At 42.4% G+C, this 26,140-nt stretch overlaps 2 protein-coding genes across 2 annotated transcripts; one reads left to right on the top strand and one right to left on the bottom strand.

Annotated features, from left to right (window-relative positions):
• Nucleotides 1-5,265: 5,265 nt before the first annotated feature.
• MAK16 (MAK16 homolog) lies at nt 5,266-16,579 on the top strand. Its single transcript, XM_005893733.3, has 10 exons — nt 5,266-5,384; nt 7,661-7,710; nt 7,803-7,912; nt 8,018-8,082; nt 8,279-8,430; nt 9,154-9,208; nt 11,958-12,032; nt 12,769-12,882; nt 13,857-13,922; nt 14,091-16,579. The coding sequence occupies exons 1-10, from the start codon at nt 5,370-5,372 to the stop codon at nt 14,283-14,285; spliced, it is 897 nt and encodes a 298-aa protein (XP_005893795.1). The 5' UTR covers nt 5,266-5,369; the 3' UTR covers nt 14,286-16,579.
• Nucleotides 14,701-25,937, bottom strand: TTI2 (TELO2 interacting protein 2). Its single transcript, XM_005893731.3, has 7 exons — nt 24,935-25,937; nt 23,639-23,825; nt 22,956-23,048; nt 18,230-18,417; nt 18,013-18,156; nt 15,767-15,929; nt 14,701-14,914 (listed from the first exon to the last, which is right to left on the bottom strand). The coding sequence occupies exons 1-7, from the start codon at nt 25,579-25,581 to the stop codon at nt 14,810-14,812; spliced, it is 1,527 nt and encodes a 508-aa protein (XP_005893793.2). The 5' UTR covers nt 25,582-25,937; the 3' UTR covers nt 14,701-14,809.
• Between the last annotated feature and the right edge of the window lie 203 nt (nt 25,938-26,140).

Genomic DNA, 26,140 nt, shown 5'->3' with positions numbered 1-26,140 from the left:
TTCCCAACGGTTCCCTGTTTTCACATCTGCCTCCATATGAAGCCAGGGTGATCTTTTCAAGTCATAAATCAGATCAGGCCCATATTCTGCTCGAAAAATACGGCCCGGGAAGATTCCACATGCTGAGGGACAACTAAGCCCATGCACCACAACTACTGACCTGGAGCTCTGAAGCCCACGAGCCGCAACTCCTGAGCCCACGAGCGGCAGCTACTAAGCCTGTGTGCTCTAGACCCCTCGTGCTCCGCAACAAGAGAAGCCACGGCAATGAGAGGCCCATGCACTGTCACTAGAGAGTTGCCCCCACTCGACATAACTAGAGAAAGTCCTCGCCCAGCAACAAAGACCCAGAGCAGCCAAAAATAAAGAAATAAGGAATTTTTAAAAAGAAGGGCAATCTCTTAACTGACTATGAGAAGACTTAAGGGACAGATGCGACATGTTGAAAAGTTCTAACAGCGGTGTCTTAAGTCAAATTTCTATTAATACTAATTGCAGTGATAATTCATTCCGTAACTTTTTCTTTACACACAGAGCTTTAAGATTATAGGACATTACAAAATAAAACTATTTAAATGTATAATAATATTTATGGTAGGGAATATGATAGGATAAAATACCAAAAGAAATAAATACTCAGGAATAAATTTAACCAAGAAAGTGAAAGATTTGTACACTGAAACTGTAAGACACTGATGAAAGAAACTGAAGAAAATGCAAATAAATGGAAAGATATTCTGTGCTTGTGTTTTGGGAGAATTAATATTGGTAAAATGTCCATACTACCAAAAGAAATCTATAGATTCAATGCAATCCCTATCAAAATTCCAAATGGATTTTTCACAGAAATGGAACAATCCTAAAATTTGTATGGAATCACAAAGACTCAGAATAGCCAAAACAATCTTGAGAAAGAAAAAAGCTTGAGGCATCATGCTTCCCAATTTCAAACTATATGACCAACTTATAGTAATAAAAGACAGTATGTTATTGGCTTGAAAACAAACACACAGATCAATGGGACAGAGTAGAAAGCCCAGAAATAACCAGTGCTTATACAGTCAATTAATTTACAACAAAGAGCAAAGAACACTGAATGAATAGAGGACTGTCTCTTCAATAAACAGTGCTGGGAAAACTGGCAGCCACATTCAAAAGAACAAAACTGGACCACTGTCTAACACCATGCACAAAAACCAACCCCAAATAGACTACAGACTTGAATGTAACACCTGAAATCATAAAATTCCTAGAAGAAAACATAGGTAGTAAGCTCCTTGTCGTCAGTCTTGGTGCTGATTTTTCAGATCTGACACCAAAAGCCAAGGCAACAGGAACAAAAATAAACGAGTCCACATTAAACTAAAACGGCTTCTGCATAGCAAAGGAAACCATCAACAAAGCAAAAAGGCAAGCTACTAAAGGGGAGAACATATTTGCAGATCATATGTCTGATAGAGGGTTAAGATCCAAAATATATTTTTAAAAACCTCATACGACTCAGTAGCAAATAAAACCCACAAACAATCTGATTAAACAATGGACAGATCTGAACAGATAATTTTTTTCAAAGACATACAAGATGGCCACAGATACATGAAAAGATGCTCAATATCACCAGTCATTAGGGAAATGCAGATCAGAACCACAATGAGGTATCTTTTCACACCTGTTAGAATGGCTGTTATCAAAAAGACAAGAAATAACAAGTGTTGGTGAAAATGTAGAGAAATGCTCAGTGTGGAGAAATGTTCAAGAACCCTTGGACACTGCTGATAAGAATGTAAACTGGTGCAGCCACCATGAACAGTATGGAGGTTCCTCCAAAATTTAAAAACAGAACCACTTATATGATCCAGTAATTCCACTTCTGGGTATTTATCCAAAGAAAATGAAAACATTAACTCAAAAAGATAGATTCACTCCCATATTCATTGCAATATTATTTATAAAAGCCAAGATATGGAAACAATCATGTCTACTGCTGGATGAATTTAAAAAGAAAATGCAGCATATGTACATACATATATATGTACAATGGAGTATTATGCTATGCTATGCTAAGTCACTTCAGTCATGTCTGACTCTGTGTGACCCCACAGACAGCAGCCCACCAGGCTCCCCCGTCCCTGGGATTCTCCAAGCAAGAACACTGGAGTGGGTTGCCATTTCCTTCTCCAATGTGTGAAAGCGAAAAGTGAAAGTGAAATTGCTCAGTCGTGTCCGACTCTTAGCGACCCCATGGACTGCAGCCCACCAGGCTCCTCCATCCATGGGATTTTCCAGGCAAGAGTACTGGAGTGGGGTGCCATTGCCTTCTCCGACAATGGAGTATTAATCAGCCATAAAAAAAACAAAACCTTGGCATTTGCAAGAATATGGATAGACCTTGAGAGCATAATGCTAAGTGAATTAATCCAGAGAAAGACAAACACCCTATGATCTTACTTACATATGGAATCTAAAAACAAAACAACAGAGCTCAGAGCTACAGAGAACACATTAGTGGGGAGGGGAGGGATGGGGTGGTGGGGTGGTGGGGTGGGGACAAAATGCTTGGAGGGGATATATATATATATATATATACTACTGCTGCTGCTGCTAAGTCGCTTCAGTCGTGTCCAACTCTGTGCGATCCCATAGACGGCAGCCCACCAGGCTCCCCCGTCCCTGGGATTCCCCAGGCAAGAACACCAGAGTGGATTGCCATTTCCTTCTCCAATGCATCAAAGTGAAAAGTGAAAGCGAAGTCGCTCAGTCGTGTCCGACTCCCAGCGACCCCATGGACTGGCGGCCTACCAGGGGTCCTCCATCCATGGGATTTTCCAAGCAAGAGTACTGGAGTGGGGTGCCAATGCCTGCTCCAGTATATATATATATATATATACACACACATATATATGTATATATACATGGCACCCCAAGGCAATAGCACCCCACTCCAGTACTCTTGCCTGGAAAATCCCATGGACGGAGGACCCTGGTAGGCCGAGGTCCATGGGGTCGCTGGGAGTAGGACACGACTGAGCGACTTCGCTTTCACTTTTCACTTTCACGCATTGGAGAAGGAAATGGCAACCCACTCCAGGGTTCTTGCCTGGCGAATCCCAGGGACGGGGGAGCCTGGTGGGCTGCCGTCTGTGGGGTCGCACAGAGTCTGACACGACTGAAGTGACTTAGCAGCATACATATATATTCAGCATGGTATGTATATGTAATAAATAGTATGGTATTGATAATTTATCACACTGTTGCAAATTTGAAAGTTGCTAAAGGAGTAAAAAGTTTTCATCACAAGAAGAAAATTCGTAACTATGTATAGTGATAAATGTTAACTAGACTTAAGGTGGTGATCCTTTTGCAACATAAACATCAAATCATTATGTTATAGTCCTGAAATTAATATGTTAATTATACCTCAGCTAAAAATATATTCACAGAACTCACCTGGTGGTGGTGAGCAGGGACAGAGTATTATACGAAACCAAACTGAAAAAAAGACACCATTTCTGATAGCCAAAGACCTATTACACAGCACATGGAACTCTACACAATGTTATGTGCCAGCCTCGATGGGCAGGGGGTTTGGGGAAGAATTAAAGCAAAAGTGAAAGTCGCTCAGTCCTGTCCGACTCTTTGCGACCCCATGGACTAAACACTCCATGGAATTCTCCAGGCCAGAATACTGGAGCGGGTAGCCTATCCCTTCTCCAGCGGATCTTCCCGACCCAGGAATTAAACGGGGTCTCTTGCAATACAAAATAAAAAGTTTGAAAAAAAAAAACCCAAACGATTTCCCCTACTGAATTCAGAGAGGGTGCTGTAGCCCAGGTGGTAAGTGTAGTCTATGTAATACTCAGCTTTTCAGTTCTTCCACATTGTTTTATACTTGATTTTACTAACCTAAAAGGGTACGTGTATTTATAGTATGACTTTCCTATGGTCTCTAAACCAGTCTTGTATAAGGCAGTAGGCTAGTGAGAAAAATCACTGTTCTTTAGGAAGCAATGTAAACCATACTTTTAACAGAGTCCAAGCTCCTACTGCTGGCTGCGAGACAGGCCAATGAATAAAAAGATTAATTGTTGAAGCAAGGAATAGCAATTTTATTTGGAAAGCCAGACAGGACTCAGGCCTTTTTTATAAAAAAGGAAGGTTAGGTTGGTTGTTGCCAACTTCTTGGTGCCAGAATCCTTTGTTCTTATAGCTGTCAAGGTGGGTCAGGTCATGATGTTCCCATGAGTGCCCAACAAGAGAAGTGTTATTTTCTGTTCTGCAACTTTTTCTTTCTTTATGAATGGGAAAGTGTTACACCTTTAAAGGTTTGATCCTTGAGAATGGGCCACCCTATATATTTCAGGCTATAGGCAACATCCTTTTAGTTATTAAGGAGTAAAAAGAGCAATGGAATACAGACGTGGGGGGGGGGGGAATCCAATATGAAGTCAGACTTGTTCTTCCCTATTGTAACACCTCTAGACCTTGCATACTCCCAAGTTTGCTAAAGGTTAAGTGACTCTCACCCAAATATCTAGAAAACTGAAGTCGGTTTTACTCTTTTAAGTTTGGCTTCAAAACCCAGTGCTATATCAATGCATTCTAACAGGGTGGTTCCAATTCCTGGTTTTCATCTGCATGCAACGAAGTTATACTATTTATGACACTGAATTATTTTATAACGTGGTATGCAAATCAAGGACCATCTTTATTCTGAAAGTGTGTCTTTGTTACTCTTCTCGTGGCCTTTCTTTTGGAAAACGGTATGAACTAGTGAAGATTTTCTTCTTTCCTTGTCAAAAGAAAAAGCGTGGAAAAAAACCTGTTGCTCTTGAAATATCTTCTGATGCATGAATTTCAAGTCAGGACCCAATTCCACACCAAACAAATGCGTGTTAAGTGCGGAAGAGAGGGTCTTACGTCCTAAAAGAACGCGTCTGAGGTCCACAGACGGGGCGAGGAAGCGACAGCCTAGCTTACCGCCCTGCACGTAGCCCGTGCCCGCGTCCAAGTCCCGGCGGCCGACTCTCCAGAGAACCGACAAACCGCGGGCTCGACAGGGGGCGCTCCTGGCGTCCCCGGTCTTCTCGCATCGGAATCGGCCGGCTCAGGAGCGGCCTCGCACGGACCCTCAGCGGGGCTGACAGTCCCAAGGCCAGCCGGGGACGAGAACCCGGCGGAACGAGCGTGTGGGGACAGTCCGGGGACTGGCGGCGAGCGTGAACGTCAGACCGCCAGGAGCCGCTGTTGCAAGGCCGTGAAATCAGAACTCTCGCGATAGGCGAGACTGGGCTTCGCGGAAGTGATTCTCCGGAAGCAGCATGGCGGCTCCCCTCAATTGATCCGGCACTACCTGGTGAACTGCTGACGAGATGCAGTCGGACGATGTGAGTCCTGATGCTCTGCCACCCAGGTTTTGCACAGGGTGTCTCGCCTGCTTTAGGAGACTCAAGAGCCCCCGTTAGCCTCGTGGGGCTCCGGAAGCGAGGCCTCCAGAGCCCTGATTTCGGAGCGTGGGGCTCTCACATGTCTACCCGGGTCCTTCGGGGTTAAGGGGACCGCTCACCGCCACCTCAGTCCCCGGGTTCGGTGTAAACGGCCCTTGATGCCTCGCAAGGGAGGCTTTCGCATGTGGTCCCTCGGAATTTGGGAGGCGGCGGGGCGAGGGGTGGGTGCCGGCGTGGGGGACGGTATGGTGAGCCTTAGACACCAAAGTTAAGCGTGCTTTTCATCCACGTGCGCGTTACTCTTCAGCCTGCTTTACCTGTATTAGGTTTTTCTTTTACCTTTGCTCCACTCTGTGCCCGCGTCATAATTTTGGAAGCATCCTAGGTTCATTCATTATTTGTATGAAATACACTCAAGCGCCTACAGTATGCCAGGCATTGTAGTAATTACTGGCAATTTGGTTGTTATTAAGCCAGGCAAAAGACCTCTGCTTTCCTGGAGCTCTGGCAGGGGAGACAGTAAACACGTGAACGAATTAAATACAACTGAAATGTGTAGTACTGCTGTGAAAGAAACACCGGGGTGATAGAGAGTGATGAGAGACCACTTCGGATCAGAGATTTCTCTGAATAGAAGATATCTAAGCCGAGATCTGAAAGATGAGAAGGAACCGCCACTCGGGGCTGAGGGAATAGTAATCAATCCAGGCCATAGAACAATATAGTACAAAGATCTGGAGGTAAGAAAGGAATGTGGTAAGGGACATTCGTGTGACTGTGTTACAGGAGTCAAGGGAAGAAAGGTAGTGAAGCTGGATGTCTTTGCGGGACAAGATCATGTAGAGTCTTGAAGGAGGTGTTTTAAAGGTTTTAAAGTGACATGACATCTGACTTGTGTTTGTGAACATTTCTGTCCTATGAAAGGAGAGAAAGAATGAAAGCAAGGAGACTACAGCGTGATGAAAGTAGGTTCCACTAAGGTAGTACTGGTCATGAAAAGAAGTGGATGGATTTGAGATCTGTTTTATTAGTGTAACTGGCAAGACTTGGTTATGGTGTGATGAGGAGAGGGAAGAAATCAAGGGGCTTTTGGATTTGAACAGGCTGTTCAGTGGTGATTCTGTTTATGGATGTGGGGAAAACTAGAGAAGGTATTCTTTTGAGAGGTGTGGAATTGGAACCTCCATTTGGACCTGCTAATGTGTTTGAGGCCTTTCAGGCAGAAATGTCAAGTAAGCAGCTGGATGTATATATGAATCTGGTGCTTAGAAGTCTGACTAGGAGATGACAGTTTGGGAGTCATCAACTTTGAGATGATATTTAAAGCCACAAGCCAGAGTTAGCTCCTGCTTTTCCAGTTTCATTTCCTCGTACCTGTTTCCTACCGCCCCTCACCAAACAGGTCCCATAAGGTTCCAAAAATGTTTCGGTCTTTAACTCTTCTTTGTGTTTTTCCCTTTAACTTCTCTAAAGCCCTTTCCCAGCTCCTGAAGGTGGCTCACTCAAAGGTTCTCAGGCGCTTATACACCCCTGTTGTGGTATTTAGCAACTACTGCTTCGTGATGTTTTGTATCTTTCTGACTAGATAGAGAACGCTCTTTAAGGACTGTACCTTCCTTCATTCAGCATGTGCTTGAGTACCTCCTGTGTGTCAGGACTTTGAAATGTCAGTGTCTTACGTAACTACTAAGTGGACATTAAATGCCGAATGAATATGGAGCACAAGAGTTAGCAGAAGATAGTAGATGATTTTCCTTGTCCTCAATGAGATAAAATCATGGAATGTATATCTAAAAACCTAGTACTGTGCAGCCTTTCACAATGGATAATGAACATATTAAGTAAAAAAGGAAAGTTACTATTATATATATATATAATATAGTTTATATATACATACTACAAACTCATATTGTTCAAAATATCCATGTAGGCATATTAGCTGGTATAACATACAACTATTTATAAAACACTAATGAAATTATATCTCTGGGCAGTAAGGTTATGGTTATTGTTAATTTGTATTTACTTTTCCTGTAAGAATCTGTTATTTGTGTAAAATAACAAATAAATCAGACTATTTTACAAAGCACTTTGTCCTCATTCCTCAGAGACTTTCTCAGTAAAGCAGGGCGCTGCCCTAGGGCATTGTTTTCTTGGATTAATGTGGTGTCTGTTAGGTGAGAGCAATTGAAATGGATTTTACTTTTGTCTTACAGGTTATCTGGGATACACTAGGAAACAAGCAATTTTGTTCCTTCAAAATAAGGTGAGTCTAGATTTTCAGCTTGAACAGAGATTCTTTCGGTTGCCCTCTTGGTAACCCATCTTATAATTTTCGTTCTTTCCCTCTTATTCTAGAACCAAGACTCAGAGTTTCTGCAGAAATGAATATAGCCTGACTGGACTGTGTAACAGGTCATCCTGTCCCCTGGCAAACAGTCAGTATGCCACTATCAAAGAAGAGAAAGGTAACTCCTCAGGTTTAACTTCATGGGAAGTACTCAGCAGCTTTTAAAAGAATGTTCTTTAGTGTCTCTGCAAATAATAATAGAAGTATTTACTGTATCCTGCAGGACAGTGCTACTTGTATATGAAGGTTATAGAACGAGCAGCTTTCCCCAGGCGTCTCTGGGAACGGGTAAGACTTGGGGTATTAAATTACCATGACCATTGATCAACAGCAAAAAGGCCACATGCTTTTTCTCCCTTCCTTGACCACATCTATCTTAAACTCCTGGAGTTTAAGGCCTCGAAGAGGCCACATGGGTGTCATTAACAGTGAAGACCTGATCATTTATCCTTGTTCATCATGCTTCCATTAATCTGTTCGACAGGTCCGGCTTCATAAAAACTATGAGAAAGCACTGGAGCAAATAGATGAAAACCTAATTTACTGGCCCCGTTTCATTCGACACAAATGTAAGCAGAGATTCACCAAGATCACCCAGTACCTAATTCGAATTCGAAAACTTACACTTAAGCGACAGTAAGTACTGATCATTCATTTTTAAGTGTCTTTGCATGCATCATATTATGAAAGCTGAGAGATGGTGAAACCTCTAGAAATGCTTTAAGTTCAGCTTTGGGTAATTTTTAATAACATGCTAAGCAGCAGCAGTTTTACCACAAATTAATATTGTGCCCTTTGATTTTTGCAGGATTTTAAAAGTGTATAGTACAACTTGATTATCCCCTTCCTGTCTGAAAATCAGCTTCAGCAAATTGTCTTTATAACCCTGAGGGAATCCTAAAATTAGAGAATCTAAAGTGAATGTTAAGAACCTCACTCTGGGTCCACTGAGAACTGATTTTTAACAGTGGTGTGAAGTCCACACAGTTAACTGTGCCTTCTTTAAGGAGTGGCAGCTTAAAGAAGCTTCACTTCTCTACATTGTGACCTGCAGAGAAAGCTAGAGATGTCACTTCCTAGAAAGTTCTTTTCTTGCAGTTCACAGAAGCATTAATCTTCAGCATTGTGAATGCCCTCAGAGATCTCAGAATGCCTCGAGAAACAAAAACAGCCATGTATGTGAAACATGTCTGTCAAATATATGTAAAATTGCTTGACTTTATAGCATTATCGAGGATATTTTAGTATATAATCTTGCTATATTGAGGTGAGCTCTACAAAATCAATTCCAGTCCTTTTTTCTTCTCATTTTTTAAATAAAGCAACATGTTTTCTGATCATGTGTTTTATTTCCCATAGGAGGAAACTTGTTCCTTTGAGTAAGAAGGTGGAGCGGAGGGAAAAACGAAGAGAGGTAACTTATTGTTCTGATAGTCACAACGTCTACACGTTCACTGAAGAGTAGGGATGTGTAAGCAGGGCTCATGAGAACCATTCAGTCACCACTGTCTGTGAACTGTTCATGCCCTGGTAACAGACAACAGTGTTAGCTGCATACGGTATCTGGTATTCTGTATCTGAAGATTATGACTCTCAGGGCCGCATAAAATGTGGGTGCTTCAGGGACATTTGTAATACAAAACAGGAGGAATACCTTCAACAGAGACCCATAGCTCCTTGTCTGAAATTTTTGAGTCAGGGATTTCAGATTTAGAATCCTGTTTTACCCATCTTATATTTTACATTTTACTCTCAGCTAATTTTGAGTATTCTGGTCACACACACTAGCAGTTGTACAGTGATATATAACAGTGTTTTACTAAATGAATTTACAGTAGGTGGAATTTTTTGAAAAAAACTTTTTAAGTAGCCTCATGCCAGTCCAGGTAATATTAGGCCTCTAAATTGAGCACTGTGCTGTGCTTAGTCACTCAGTCGTGTCCGACTCTTTGTGGCCCCGTGTACTGTAGCCCACCAGGCTCCTCTGTCCATAGGGATTCTCTAGGCAAGAATACTAGAGTGGGTTGCTGTCTCCTCCTCCAGGGGATCTTCCCAACCCAGGGATCGAACCTAGGTCTACCTGCATTGCAGGCAGATTCTTTACCGTCTGAGCCACCGGGGAAGCCCAAGAATACTGGAGTGCCTATCCCTTCTCCAGGAGGACTTCCCAATCCAGGAATCGAACCAGGGTCTCCCGTGGAGACCTGGTTGTTGGCGGATTCTTTACCACCTGAGCTACCAGAGAAGCCCAAATTGAGCTTTGGGGGTTCTGAAATTGCTGGTAAGGGATTGAGATTATTTGTTTCTCTGAACTAGTCAGCTTTGTTCCTGAAGTAGTCAACAGTGATGGTAATATTGTGCCAACCGTGGAAAATCTAGTCAGGAAATTCCAGCCTTTGTGGAAAAGAGCAGTCTCCCTGTCAACCTCATGGGACCTCACTCAGGCTGAACATTCTTACGCTTTTAAGACCCGGAATTAGGTCTTCCTGACAAGTTCACATTTTCAGTCAGTTTAAGTATTTGCTTTGCTTACCCTACATCCACAAACGTGTACCTCATCATTTGTCATATCCTATTAAGAAACAGCTTTAATAATCCTGATGCTTTGTTTCCATTAATCACATAGAGTTCTGCGTTTCAAGCCTCAGTCATTGGTCTCCAAACTTTTTTGATCACTCCATCAATAAAATTTTTGAACATTTGCTCCCCAGTATATTATTTGCAAATGTTATACATGTACACTTGTGCTGTAGATATATTTAAATAATAGTCTGTGATGTAGTGAAGGCCTAGTTCTCAGCAAAGTAAAATTTGCCTCTAAGGGCTGTCATAGGTGATAGAGCTCAAAGACAGAGAAAGGAGGGTATTGTTGAGTGCCTGCATTTCGTACTTGCTGTTCACTTTTCATTCTCCACCACCAATTATGCAGACACCTTTGTTTAAATGTGGCTAGCGAGTTTTCATCTTCCTTGTCAAAACTTTAAAAACTTCTTTATGTTACATACCACTGACAGCTATTTGTTATCTTAGAAAATGTTGACAAATCTGAACGGTGGAGGGGGTGTGTTTGTGTGTGTGTGTGTGTGAAAAATGCATGGTTCTTTAAGTTTTGAGACTCAAGTGCTAAACCATTAAATAACCAGCATATATAACTACTGCCTATCTTATTGCAAACTATTCACTATCATCTATAGAGCCACGTAACCAAGCAAACTTAACCAAATAGCTGTATGCTGCAAGAATCTGAATGAGATCACCACTTTCATACTCTTTGTGTAGTATTTTAAAGAAAAAATATTTACAGAAGTTTTGAGCATTTGGTTCCTACATCTCAGTAGATCACCCCTGAGGTGTAAGCACCCACTTTAGAGAAAAATGTAGAACATCACAATAATCTCTTCACTGCTTTGTGAGCCCCCATCTCCTTTGTAACTGATCCTGTGCACTATTCATTCTAACACAGCTTCAGAGTGTAAGGCTAACATCCTCTGAGATTTCCACTATCATCTTAATGCAGTCTTTGGGGAAAAAGGTAGATTGAGGCTACATTTTGGTTTTTATGTTTCAGTTTTGTAAAGGTAGAGATACCATGTATCATCACCTGTAAGAAGTCACTAAAGGAAGAGATTTATTTTGTTCAAGTATGATTTACAGTATTAATTTCTGCTGTACAGCAGTGCTTCAGTTACACATATATTCTTTTTCTTAATGGTTTATCACAGGATGTTTAATATAGTTCCCTGATTTATACAGTAGGAGAAGGAAGAGATTTTTTTTATCTTTTCTAACATGTTGTGTCTATGGCTTTAGAAAATGTAAATGAGTGACGGTCACTGTTCCTTTTTTGCAGCTTTTATAGTCTTGCTTCAGGATTGCTAATTTTCTGAAATATTTAAGTGTTCGTATACCAGTTTGCTTTATCAAAGACTCTTAGAATTTAATTTAGAAATCTATTCATAAAACCGTAGGAATTTTTTAAGTTGAAAGATTTCCAAGGTTTGACAAGGAAAAAAAATATCTATCTGGTTAGACAGGCAGAAGTTCCTGTTACAGCAAGAGGGAAAAGGCGATTACATCTTTCACATAAAAACTTGGTTTCTTCCCTTCTACAGGCTGAACAATGAGTACTAATGAAGTAAATGGGTTTGTTCTTTTTCTTATAGGAAAAGGCATTAATAGCTGCTCAGCTGGACAATGCCATTGAAAAAGAGTTGCTGGAGAGACTGAAACAGGATACGGTGAGAAAGCTAGAAACTTTGGGGTACCGATTTTATTTTTTAGGTGGTAATATGCTAGGAGATATGGGACTAGTTGGAAATGGGATTTATTTTTAAAGATGTTAGAAAGAGCCTTACCTCGATTTTATTCCTGGAATAAAATAAGTATCATTTTATAAAATAAGTACAAGCTCTGGCTTGTAATGCAAGCATGTAAACCACTGCAGTTAACCCTTGACACTCGAGTTTGGAGGCCTTTCCTTTTTTGCCATTATTCCCAACTCCTCCTCCAAACACAGCAATTCCACGTCTCTAAAAAGCCACACAGCTTTGATCCTCCTGCTTATTCATCCTAGTCTTTTAAGGTTCTTTAAAATGAATTTTTATTCTCTTTTGAAAAATGAATGTCACTTAAAGATACAACATGAATAAAATATGCTTTTTAACCCTTATTTCCCCTTTGTTGGTAAAACTACATTTGTTTCAATCCATGGGTTTTATATACTACTAAATTTTAACTGATCTGGCGTCCGTCCTTGATAGAAGTTACCAGTTTGGTGTTAACTGCTGATTATGTAAATTTCAAATATGGGTTTTTTAAAGACACCACTGGCTCTAGGCTTGAACATAATATAGTACTATTACTTATCAAACTAAATGTTCTTAATCACTGAGAAAAATAATATGCTGGTTGGACAGTGGTCTTGAAGCACACGGTCAAACGTGACGAAAACTGACCCGTGTTTCTTTTCTTCAGTACGGTGACATCTACAACTTCCCCATCCATGCCTTCGACAAGGCCCTGGAACAGCAGGAGGCAGAGAGTGACTCTTCGGATGCTGAGGAAAAAGATGATGAAGAAGATGAAGAAGTAAGCTTTGTCTGTCAAGCAGTAATCTGTAGGATTAGATCTATTTTTATGTAATAGAGAATATCATTTTCAGTTCCCTAACCAAAAAATAGTTAGCTGGTCACTCATTTCCTATCATTTTTTATTAATTTGGTTCAGTAGTGGCTTCTTTATTCTCCAGGTTCAGCCAATAAACCACATGTTGACAATTTAATCTTACTTGCTGCTGCTGCTGCTGCTGCTAAGTCGCTTCAGTCGTGTCCGACTCTGTGCGACCCCATAGACGGAAGCCCGCCAGGCTCCCCCGTCCCTGGGATTCTCCAGGCAAGGACACTGGAGTGGGTTGCCATTTCCTTCTCCAATGCATGAAAGTGAAAAGTGAAAGGAAGTCGCTCAGTCATGTCCGACTCTTAGCGACCCCATGGACTGCAGCCTAACAGGCTCCTCCGTCCATGGGATTTTCCAGGCAGGAGTACTGGAGTGGGGGTACCATTGCCTTCTCCGTAATCTTACTTAGTAGCCTTCTAAAATTTTTCCTGCAAGGTGACAAAGAGTCCTTATTGCCTAAGGGAACATAACATTAAGGAACCTACTGAAATTTACCAAGGGTTTAATCTTACTGTTACTATACAGGAAGTACTTAAGTGATAGTATTTTTGGGAAAGGGCAGATTTAACAAATTGATTTGCAGGAGACTCACATAGGGACACAGGTATACTTTTCCTATTAGTAATCTAGTTTTTAATATTTGAAATGAATAGTTTTAGTTGAATGTATAAAGAATTTTAACTGGTTAAAATGAGGCTGTTTTATCTCTGATGATTTAAATCAGGCATGAGAATTGATATCCCTAAAGAAATAAGTTGATTTGGTTGCCTAGTAACCATTCTCTCATTGTGTTTTTGTTACTGATGTACTTATCATGAGAATAAAACTAGATGTCTAAGCTGCATTCTCATTATGTATCTTGAACCTAATGGTGAGTTTTATTTTAGGATGTGGGAAAAAGAGAGTTTGTGGAAGACGATGAAGTGGACGAGAGTGACATAAGTGATTTTGAGGTGAGGCTCATGGGTAAAAACTGTCCTTTGGCTTCAACCAAAAATGGGGGGTGGAGGTTCAGATCACACAGAACAGGTCACTTATCTAATTTGAGTTCTAAATAGAACAAAGACAGGAGTTTGGGGAATGAATCTAGCGTCTTCTTTTTTTTCCCCTTCACGTGTTAGGATATGGATAAACTGGACGCCAGCAGTGATGAAGATCAGGATGATAAATCCTCCAGTGAAGAAGAAGAAAAAACCCTTGATGCCAAACACAAAGGCAAAACACCTCTGAAAGGGCCTTTGAGGAGGAAAAGAGCCTACGTAGAGATAGAGTATGAGCAAGAGACAGAGCCCATGGCCAAGGCCAAAACCACGTGATTTCCCTTCAGACATTTGTAAATAGGACTGAACACCTTCCTTTTTTTACATCTTAAACACATAACACTTCTGGGTTTTGCTCTTTCACAATATTTGTGTTTTTAATATTTATGCTAGTTTTGTGGGGCAAAAAATCTGGGAGGGAGTGGAGAAAGGCCTAAATAGTGAATATTTTTATAGCATTGTTACATGACATGTGCTGAAGTAACAGCTTGAGCCCGAGAAGCATAAGGGATGAGTCTGTGGGTATAAATATTTCTAAATTTAAGTGTTACCCACTCACCCCTGTTTCCTTGGCATCTTTCGCCTTGCAGGCCTCCCCCACCCCTTTATTTAGAAATGTCCAGATTCCATTTGTTCATATTCTCCTTTCCCTACTTCTGTGGGAGTTAAAAAGAAAGAAGACAAGAGAAGGTCTAAGTTATAATGTTTAGTATAAATATACCTTTTGCCTGAAATAATTCCATTTAAAACAACTGGAAGAGAAAGAAAATCCTTTCCTCTTCAGGAAAGTAATACAAGTCTTAAGTTGTGTCGCAGGGAGCTCCTTCAGAAAGCTGTTGCACTCTTCGGATGCAGTTCCCCACCTGACTGTCTTCACAGCTGCGGGGGATTTTAGCCAGGAGACCCTGAAACATGAAACCAAACAGGCTTGTTTTTTTTGATTGTTACTTCACCTTGGTGGTTCTTCCTTGGTATCAGACTCAAAGAAGGAAAGGACTGATGACACTAGGGCAGTTCACGAACTGGTGTAATGCTGGGAACTGGAAATGTGCTCCTGGCTCACGGAGCAGCAGCCTTCTACCAGCCAGGATGAAGCAGATTAGATCTAGGGCTTGAAAACTGCTTGAAGTTAAAAAGCCAAGATGAATATAGTATCCCTCAATATTTTTAGGATGTTAATTTCTTTTCGTGCTGCCTATAACTGTAAATTGAAGATTTTGAGACAATGATTTATAAATTATGTATACATGGACACCCAGCTGTTATATGAGATGGCTTGGAAAAGTAAACTTCTGTGGAATATGAGACCAAAGGAAGAATTCCCAAATGGATAAATAAAGTATGTGGAAAACATCATTGCCTCTGAAAAACTGGAAACATCTCTGTTACCTGAGTTACTTACTCTACCTAAATTATTCCTTGGTGGATGACAGACCATTATTTTAACTTTCTCTCTTCATTCAGACCACTAGAAGAGAATTTCCATTTTGCAGTCTTGATCATGATCTTTTTGCCCATTCTCTGTCCTAGCTCCAGAAGCACCCACTGATCCTCTTCCCTTTTCATCTAAAAAGTTCTGAATAGCTTTAAAGGGAGAATAAGGTATTGATCAAACTCTGCTGAAGGCTAAAAGACTCAGAGGTAGAGACTTGAACCTTCCACGTCCAATTACAGACTTGGTCAGGCACAAAACTATCACAGAAATTGCCTGAGGATGTCGAGGCCTAACCGAAACCGAGTGGTGGACTGTCCCTTACCTTCACCCGTCCCGAAGCACAGCGGTCCAGCAGAATCAGGCAGTCGGTGGCCTCTTCTAACAAGGCGCTCTTAACACACTCGGGTGTGAGGCTTGAATCCCTTGCTACATCACATATCAGTTTCAAGAGAGCCTTCAGTAAGACCACAAGTCTACAGGAGACTCTGGAATCAAGAAGAAACATGGTATTCATACTCTGAATCAGGATATTAAAACCGAAAAAGGCACCTGGGATATGAAAGCCCTCATTTCATAAAGGAAGGAACTGAAGTCCAAGTTTAAGACCATAGAGCTGGAAGCAGAATGAGACCAGACTCCAGATTTCTGAACTCCAAGCCTGTTGATTTTCTCTACAGCACACTGCCCACACACTCTGACACGCTGGCATACCCAAGAACACCTGGTTGCCCTCCAGAAGTTGGTGGTTTTACTGTTAGGAAACAGCCCTCCTGAAAAGGGAGAACTGGGCCCTCCTACCAGGGGCCTATACTTTTGGCCAGAGAACAGGAAACGGCCCACAGTTCTTTAGCTTGGATGTGGTCTTAGGCCTGGAGCTTAAAGATACAGTGAAGGAAATAAGCTTGGCTTCTGAGAATTCAGTGTTGATTTAACTTTTCTGTCACTTTAATGCTAGATCCTAGATTACCACCAGTTAGGCCGTGTCTCTATTTACTTCTGCTTTGCCTTTCTAAACATTTTTATGATGAGGATTACATAAAATCGTAAATGCGCTTAATGCCACTGAATCATACACTTGAAAATGGTAAATTTTATGTATTTTTTAACCACAATAAAAAAAACTAAAAAGCCCTAAGGAAGCTGAAAATTTTAACTTGCAGTGTGAAAATAAAAACCAACCACATTTCTGGGCAGAAATGTGACTGGGAGAAGAAAAGTGTACATCTTTCACCGTGATCTGAAAGCCACTAAGTGGTTTCCAATAACACGGGTGCTGCTCAGCGCTTCACCTGTCTTCTTTCAACACTGTCACTCCCCAGACCGCGCCCCTCCACATTCACATTTGTTTTCTGACCTCTCCACGTTTTCTTGACTTCTACTTAGTATCGGTATTGATTCAATTTCATTCATCCATCTATTCCAGTCACTTCGGAAATATCTATGTACTTGGTACTGGGCTTTCCCTGGTGGCTCAGTAGTAAAGAATCCGCCTGTCAATGCAGGAGCCTTGGGTTCAATCCCTGGCTCGGAGGATTCCCTGGGTTCTGAAGATCCTCTGGAGGAGGAAATGGCAACCCACTCCAGTATTCCTGCCTGGAAAATCCCATGGACAGGAGCCTGGCAGGCTTACAGTCCATGGGGTTGCAAAAGAGTCAGACACGACTTAGTGTCTAAACAGGTTCTGAGTAAATTTTGGAGTTCTTGGTATCCTAAAGTGATCTTCCATCTTCCTGGAGCTTAGAATCAGCAGAGGAGAGAGACAGTAAGTAAATAAATGCAAACTGGGTACAAATGTGATTCTGGAGTACATTATAAGGAGATGAGAGAATACAGTTCAGAACAGACACATACGTGTTGCTAAGATACTCGGACTCGTGCCCAATTAAGTCTTGTTATTTCATTCAGACTCACTAGAAAAAGCCCTGATACTGGGAAAGACTGAAGGCAAAAGGAGCATGGGGTGGCAGAGAATGAGATGGTTAGACAGCATCCCTGATTCAACAGACAAGAGTTTGAGCAAACTATGGGAGATAGTAAACGACAGGGAAGCCTGGGATGCTTCAGTCCATGGGGTCGTAAAGAGTCGGACACGACTAAGGAACTGAACGTTTCCTGCAAGAGAGCCTTTTGCAGACTCAATGTGTTTGGGTTCCAGCTTGCTGTTGAAGACACCTCCCTTGAGCCAGAGCTGGAATGCTAAGCAAAGGTATCGCAAATCAGCATTCTCCTGATCACACATGTTCAATGATGTGCTGGAAGGGCTCTGTTCTCAATGAGACCTAAGAAACCTAAGGGTGAACCAAGTCAAGTATGTCTACTGTAGCACTGCTCAACAGCCTTAAGATTCTAACAGGCCTTAGAGGTAGACATGTCCACCTGAAGGGACCTGAGTGTATATCGTCAATGCCACTTTCACAGTTTAAAGTCCAACTGGTATGGGAAATGGAAGGTATTCCATCTGTACAGCATGTCCTTAATACTTTGTACTGAACATACATCTGGGCAAGTTCTGCAGGGAGTATGGATGGAGTTTTGCCCCTTAGCACACCTGACTGCTGGCTGTCATACCTGGGCCAAGTATACTGCAGGAGAAGTTTTAGGGTTTCCAGTATCTTCAATCTGGCCTCCTCCTCAGGTCCATCATATACCTCCAAGTAACCAATGATAACTCGCTCCAGCCTTTTCAAGTGCCGGACAGTTAAGATCCCCAACCTGACAACAACAGAGAAGATGCGATGAAGAGTGAAGTTGAGGAGTATGGCCAGACCCAGCTGCTCAGACTCACCTTTTCACAAAAGCTGGTAGGTTTCTCGAGTAAGTCCTGCGTAAGAGAAGGCGGTGCTCGGGCTCCATGTGCGTCAGGATCAACTGCAGGACCTCATCACAGTGAGTGGTGGGTCGGGCCCCATCTCCCTTCCAGTGCTGGGCTTTCTCCAGGATGGGGAATAAATCCAGCAGACACAGGAGCACAGCCTAAGAGGAAGTAAGAGAAAGGAGCTGTAGTTCACCAGTTGGTAGTCATAACACTCAATGATTTCTCTTGCAACTTCCACTCATCTACCATCCTCAGTGTCCATGTCATAGAATCCTATTAAGTGTAATGTATTACTTTATATTTTCAAACTTTTTAAACATTCTTTATTTCCATCAGACAGTCTCAAGTTAAAATCTCCTAGGACTGTTCTTTGGAGAAGGCAATGGCACCCCACTCCAGTACTCTTGCCTGGAGAATCCCGTGGGCGGAGGAGCCTGGTGGGCTGCAGTCCATGGGGTTGCAAAGAGTCTGACACAACTGAGCGACTTGACTTTCACTTTTCACTTTCATGCGTTGGAGAAGGAAATGGCAACCCACTCCAGTGTTCTTGCCTGGAGAATCCCGGAGACAGGGGAGCCTGGTGGGCTGCTGTCTGTGGGGTCGCACAGAGTTGGACACGACTGAAGCGACTTAGCAGCAGCAGCAGGACTGTTCTTTGCTAATCTATAGAATGGAGCAGGGCTAAGACTTTAATCCAGAATTTAGGAGTCTCAGTCTATTGTCACTAAATACCTAAGTTGATAGTTACAAGTATAATATCTACTATAAGACCTCTCCCAAACAGAATCTAAGATGGCTCTATTTGTATCCACTTTTGACCTCCCTCTCTGAAGTTTCAGTGTCCATGCAATCCCTTTTAGCTCTCCCGTGATCTTTGTTTCTCTTACTTTTTAACCACCATTCCAAGAGCCCTAACCTTCCTGTCTTTTAGGATAGCCTATATTCTCAAAATCTAAAATAATATTTTAAAAAGAAAGGGGCAGGCTGAGGTAGGAGGAGGGAGAATATCTGGCCTAAAATAAGAAACAAGGTTATTTCTAACTCTAATTTTATGTAACATCTTGACTTCAGAATGGTCTTGGCACCCTTCCCCACACAATATCCCCCAGAAATTCTAATTCATTCTTTATAAGCAAATATCACCTTACCAGATCCCCTTCAGATCAGATCAGTCACTCAGTCGTGTCCAACTCTTTGCGACCCCATGAATCACAGCACGCCAGGCCTCCCTGTCCATCACCAACTCCCGGAGTTCACTCAGACTCACGTTCATTGAGTCAGTGATGCCATCCAGCCACCTCATCCTCTGTTGTCCCCTTCTCCTCCTGCCCCCAATCCCTCCCAGCATCACACTATTTTCCAATGAGTGAACTCTTCGCATGAAGTGGCCAAAGTACTGGAGTTTCAGCTTTAGCATCATTCCTTCCAAAGAAATCCCAGGGCTGATCTCCTTCAGAATGGACTGGTTGGATCTCCTTGCAGTCCAAGGGACTCTCAAGAGTCTTCTCCAACACCACAGTTCAAAAGCATCAATTCTTCGGCGCTCAGCCTTCTTCACAGTCCAACTCTCACATCCATACATGACCATAGGAAAAAGCATAGCCTTGACTAGACGAACCTTTGTTGGCAAAGTAATGTCTCTGCTTTTGAATATGCTATCTAGGTTGGTCATAACTTTCCTTCCAAGGAGTAAGCATCTTTTAATTTCATGGCTGCACTCACCATCTGCAGTGAATTTGGAGCCCAGAAAAATAAAGTCTGACACTGTTTCCACTGGTTCCCCATCTATTTCCCATGAAGTGATGGGACCAGATGCCATGATCTTCGTTTTCTGAATGTTGAGCTTTAAGCCAACTTTTTCACTGTCCACTTTCACTTTCATCAAGAGGCTTTTTAGTTCCTCTTCACTTTCTGCCATAAGGGTGGTGTCATCTGCATATCTGAGGTTATTGAGATTTCTCCCAGCAATCTTGATTCTAGCTTGTCTTTCTTCCAGTCCAGCGTTTCTCATGATGTACTCTGCATATAAGTTAAATAAACAGGGTGACAATATACAGCCTTGACGAACTCCTTTTCCTATTTGGAACCAGGCTGTTGTTCCATGTCCAGTTCTAACTGTTGCTTCCTGACCTGCATACAAATTTCTCAAGAGGCAGATCAGGTGGTCTGGTATTCCCATCTCTTTCAGAATTTTCCACAGTTTATTGTGATCCACACAGTCAAAGGCTTTGGCATAGTCAATAAAGCAGAAATAGATGTTTTTCTGGAACTCTCTTGCTTTTTCCGATGATCCAGCGGATGTTGGCAATTTGATCTCTGGTTCCTCTACCTTTTCTAAAACCAGCTTGAACATCAGAAAGTTCACGGTTCACATATTGCTGAAGCCTGGCTTGGAGAATTTTGAGCATTACTTTACTAGCGTGTGAGATGAGTACAATTGTGTGGTAGTTTGAGCATTCTTTGGCATTGCCTTTCTTTGGGATTGGAATGAAAACTGACCTTTTCCAGTCCTGTGGCCACTGCTGAGTTTTCCAAATTTGCTGGCATATTGAGTGCAGCACTTTCACAGCATCATCTTTCAGGATTTGAAATAGCTCAAAGGGAATTCCATCACCTCCACTAGCTTTGTTCATAGTGATGCTTTCTAAGGCCCACTTGACTTCACATTCCAGGATGTCTGTCTCTAGGTCAGTGATCACACCATCGTGATTATCTGGGTCGTGAAGATCTTTTTTGTACAGTTCTTCTGTGTATTCTTGCCATCTCTTCTTAATATCTTCTGCTTCTGTTAGGTCCATACCATTTCTGTCCTTTATCGAGCTCATCTTTGCATGAAATGTTCCTTTGGTACCTCTGCTTTTCTTGAAGAGATCCCTATTCTTTCCCATTCTGTTGTTTTCCTCTATTTCTTTGCATTGATCGCTGAAGAAGGCTTTCTTATCTCTTCTTGCTATTCTTTGGAACTCTGCATTCAGATGTTTATATCTTTCCTTTTCTCCTTTGCTTTTTGCTTCTCTTCTTTTCACAGCTATTTCTAAGGCCTCCCCAGACAGCCATTTTGCTTTTTTGCATTCCTTTTCCACGGGGATGGTCTTGATCCCTATCTCCTGTACAATGTCATGAACCTCCGTCCATAGTTCATCAGGCACTCTCTATCAGATCTAGTCCCTTAAATCTATTTCTTACTTCCACTGTATAATCATAAGGGATTTGATTTAGGTCATACCTGAATGGTCTAGTGGTTTTCCCTACTTTCTTCAATTTAAGTCTGAATTTGGCAATAAGGAGTTCATGGTCTGAGCCACAGTCAGCTCCTGGTCTTGTTTTTGCTGACTGTATAGAGCTTCTCCATCTTTGGCTGCAAAGAATATAATCAATCTGATGTCAGTGTTGACCATCTGGTGATGTCCATGTATAGAGTCTTCTCTTGTGTTGTTGGAAGAAGGTGTTTGTTATGACCAGTGCATTTTCTTGGCAAAACTCTATTAGTCTTTGCCCTGCTTCATTCCGTATTCCAAGGCCAAATTTGCCTGTTACTCCAAGTGTTTCTTGACTTCCTACTTTTGCATTCAAAAACACCCCAATACCACCAAACCTCGTTAGCTGCTTATTGCTAAACACCTACCGCATTTTATACAAACCTCTTTTAATAGATTACTCTGTACTGTATTTATATTTACAGTATATATATTTACATAAATGTGTCTGCAAAGGATTTCTTACAGCCAGAAACCTTGCCTGACTCATTCAATCTTGGAACCTACAATGGTTACTCAGTGGTTACACATAATAGGTTACACACAATAGGTACTCAGAGTGTACTGGATGAAACAGCAAATGACACTCACCCAACATACAAAGAGTTCCCCGTGTCTGTATTGATATAAAAGCAGCCCAGAAGGAAGGACACTTAATAAAAACAGAACTTACTCAGGAGTTCCTTGGTGGTCTAGTGGTTAGGATTCTGCACTTCCACTGCTGGGGCCAGGGTTTAAGCCCTGGTAGGGGGAACGAAGATCCTAAAAACCATGTGGCTAAAAAGAAAAAAAATGGAGGCACAGGGAAGAAAGAACCCATCTTTCTCTCTTGTTCATAAATAGGTGAGAGACTACAAAAAAAAATTTTTTTTAACTAGAACTTTTTCAGACATAAAACTGCCCCCAAGTGATATATAATTGACCCAGATGAAGCCATTTTCACTCGCCATTTGCTATCCCCATTTTCTTTTTTTAAATGTATTTATTTTTGCCTGTGCTGGACCTTTGCTGCTGCTCAAGGGCTTTCTCTAGTTGCAGACTGTAAGACTGCTCTTCATTGCAGTAAACTCACTTTTCAATGAGGCTGAGCTCTCTTGTTGCAGAGCACGGGCTCTAGGTGCATTCAGTAGCTCCAGCCCAAGCGCTCTAGAGCGCAGGCTCAGGGACTGTGGCACAGGGGCTTAGGTGCTCTGCAGCATGTGGGATCTTCCTGGGCCAGGGATCGAACCTGTGTCCCCTGCATTGGCAGGCAGATTCCTGACCACTGTACCACCAGGGAAGTCCAGCTATCCCTGTCTTTTCAACTTGTTAGTGGCTCTCAGTTATCATCCCCACCTTCCAAGAAGAGAAAAGTGCCACCAACTATTCTTATTCACATAATGCCACCTTCTCAAATTTGAAAGCTTAGACTTACCGTTATGAGCAAATCTTACAATTACCTGAATGAGGTGGTGTTCCCGTGCGTACAGGTGGTTGAAAAGGGCGTGGTAGAGGACCTGAGCCCTGTTGTACTGCAGCAAATCAGCAGCTGGCTGCAATCAGACAAATTACCCAATTAAAGCTTCCCAAGGTTGGCACAATGTTGATAAATTTTGAGACTGAACATGGTATGTGGGTTACACTACTCTGTGTATATTTCAAAAGCTCCATAATACACAGAAGCAAAAAAGTTTCCTTGAGTAATAGCTTACACATTTGGATATAATCCCTTTGAGCTTCTGAATTTTTTGTTCCTTGAAAGTCAGTTGTTAATTAGTCAAAGTCTGGTTCTTCAGTCTGACAATGGTCTGTGTTTCTTATACATATCACCTCTGAGATACAAGCTACTTGTATTCTTGCCTGGGAGATCCCGTGGACAGAGGAGCCTGGCAGGCTATGGTGTATGGGATCACAAAGAGTTGGACACAACTGAGAGACTTTCACTTCACCTCACAAGCTACTAGGTTGGTAGAGGAAAATATAGGCAAAAATATAAATTATTGAATTGAGTCACATAACAGCATTAATAGTTAATAAAAGATATAAATACAAGCAACAATAAATTGGTGATATCGTGAATGAGGAATGGCCAAGACTCAGTGTGTGCCATCAATACACATGCCAGGGAGCAGAGGTCACTCACCACGTTAAGCACAATGTGATGGAGGCAGTGGACACCCAGGATTTTGTTTTCAGTCTGATAGTCATCTGAGATGAGCAATGACGGAGGAAGTGTTCTTTCCAGATGTTGGCTCAGCCAGGGTCGAGTGACCTTTTGCAGAGTCCATGAGAAAACATATTTGGTGGCTGGGTTATTCTTCCAGGAGTCCCTAAATGGAAATGTGAAACCACATTAAGTGACATGGTGTCCTGGTGAAGCGCAAATGTATTTTCTTGGACTTGAAAAAAAAATGTCCTACATAAGATAACCCTTGATGTTATAACATACGTTTTTAAGATTTAGATCAAAGTAACTTACAGAACTTACACTAAATACATTTATTACCCAGGGCTCTGGGCCTAAAGCATATCCAAGGAGAAGTAGCCAGTTACAGCCACAGCTATGTAAACAATCTGTGGTGATGGTGGTGGTGGTTACAGTGAGAAAGTCTTGAGAAGGGAGAGAGGTGGAAAGGAAATGCCTTCAGTAACATTATTATTATTACTATAAGGGAGCAAATGATTCAACATTCAAACAGCAATTTATAACTTATAAAGTGAGTTTATATACATTACTCAACCAATCTTCAAATCCAGTCTAACAGGTAATGTTATCTTTATATTACAAACAACGAAACTGGTCCTATTCCAAAGCAATGAAAACCAGCACTAGACTACGTCAAAACTGTCTTTTAACTCCACTGTTGTTGTTTAGTTGTTGTGTCCGACTCTGCAACCCCATGGACTGTAGCCCACCAGGCTCCTCTGTCCATGGGACTTCCTAGGCAAGAATACTGGAGTTGGCTGACATTTCCTTCTCCAGATCTTTCCCACCCAGGGATCGAACCTGTGTCTTCTGCGTCTCCTGCACTGGCAGGCGGATTCTTTACCACTGAGCCAGCAAACATCACTGCCACATCTAAATAACAGCGATGAGTTTCAATAGTTTAAATTTAAACCTTACCTTTAAATTTCCAACTCCCTAACCCCACCTAACTAAAGAAAGTTAAGTCTAAATAAATAGGACAGAACTTCCAATTGCAGGGCAGTTGTCAAGAGGACTGGAAAATCGAGTACGAAGACCTAGGTTCTAATGTCGAATTTGCCACTACCTACTTAATGTCATTTATAGCAAATCACAATCTTTCTGGGCCTTAAGAGGCCTGCTATTAAACGCCCTCATCTTAGTGATGAAAAAACAAGAGTCCTTTGAGCTCTAGCCTTCTAAAATATTAGGCTGAAGCTCAAGTTGATGGCCTTTATTGGCAAGAGTACTCACTTATTCAAATCGGGTTTGAGAAGCCCCATGATCGCAGTAAATCTCCCTTTCTCGTCTTCATTTTCTCCGTGGAGGAATCCAGCCACAGAACCACACTCAGTGACCTGAAGCAATAAGGCGAGCACCTGTCCAGCGACCTCTTGAGATCTTGGGCTGGTCCACGGTTGCTCCAAGCTGTGTGTGACTGCAAAAACATAGATGGGTCCTGCCAAGGGACGGAGGCTTGTCTTCCATGCAGGGCAAACCAAGGAATTCTTGGCGGCCTCGACCTTCCTCAAGAGCTTAAGAAACAGTAACGCAACTGCCGCCGCTTTCTCCGCCACGTCGGGGTGGCGGTCACCTCTCCCTTCCGGCTCCTCGGCAGGGGCTGCATACTTCCCTAGGGCTTTTGCCACCTGCCCCAGCATCTCGGGCATTCCACGGAGCGAGGCGTCACTCCCCTCAAATAACCGATCACATTCTTTAGCTTCGAGCAGAGCAGCGAGGTCCTCAAGAGCTGCACTTCTGGCCTTGCCCCGTCGGGATTCCTGGCCGGCAAACTGGTGCAAGATTTGGGAGAAGGCCTGCCCGAGGGCGGAGGAAGACCATGCTCCGGGCAAGGAAGAACCCTCCCAAGGTGGGGATTCCCGAGGGCCGTGAGGCTCCATCCCTCAGACCGAGAACGCGGACGGAGGCGGCCGGGGATCCGCTCAGAGCGGGAGGAAAGATCACCGCGGGGCCTGGGATTCTCGAAAAGCACAGGGAAAAAAAAAAAATCAAAACGGTAAGACGTCTAGGAGGACCGCGGGGAGAGACGGTCTAACCGGCAGAAGAGTAAAGATACAAATGAAAAGATGCGGGGAAGAGGTCTCTCTGGAAGTAACAGAGTCTGATTCCCAAAATGGAGGGGGGAAGTTACTCTTGCCTTTCTGAAGACTTAAAAAAAGAGTTTAAGAAATAAACCCTGTATGCACGACATTCGCACGGCCACCGTTACCTGAAGCCCTTCCGACGCGCCTGGGCGTGTCAGGATCCGACTCAGCCAACGTCGTTGCCGCAAAGCAGAAGCCTAGCTTCCGCCATTACCGCGGCAACGCTCCGTCATTTCACGACGGATGATCGTAAAGCAATGGCGTCCCCGGGTCAAAAAGGGTGGAGCCGTGAGAAGGATTTTTGCATGTGGAATAACCCCCACCTAGATATTTTCTTTCTGTTTCCGCCTACTAA

Source organism: Bos mutus, chromosome 27 (assembly GCF_027580195.1).
Source record: "Bos mutus isolate GX-2022 chromosome 27, NWIPB_WYAK_1.1, whole genome shotgun sequence".
Lineage (NCBI taxonomy): Eukaryota > Metazoa > Chordata > Mammalia > Artiodactyla > Bovidae > Bos > Bos mutus.
The sequence above is the reverse complement of the archived record's forward strand: the minus strand, read 5'-3'. Positions and strand labels throughout refer to the sequence as shown.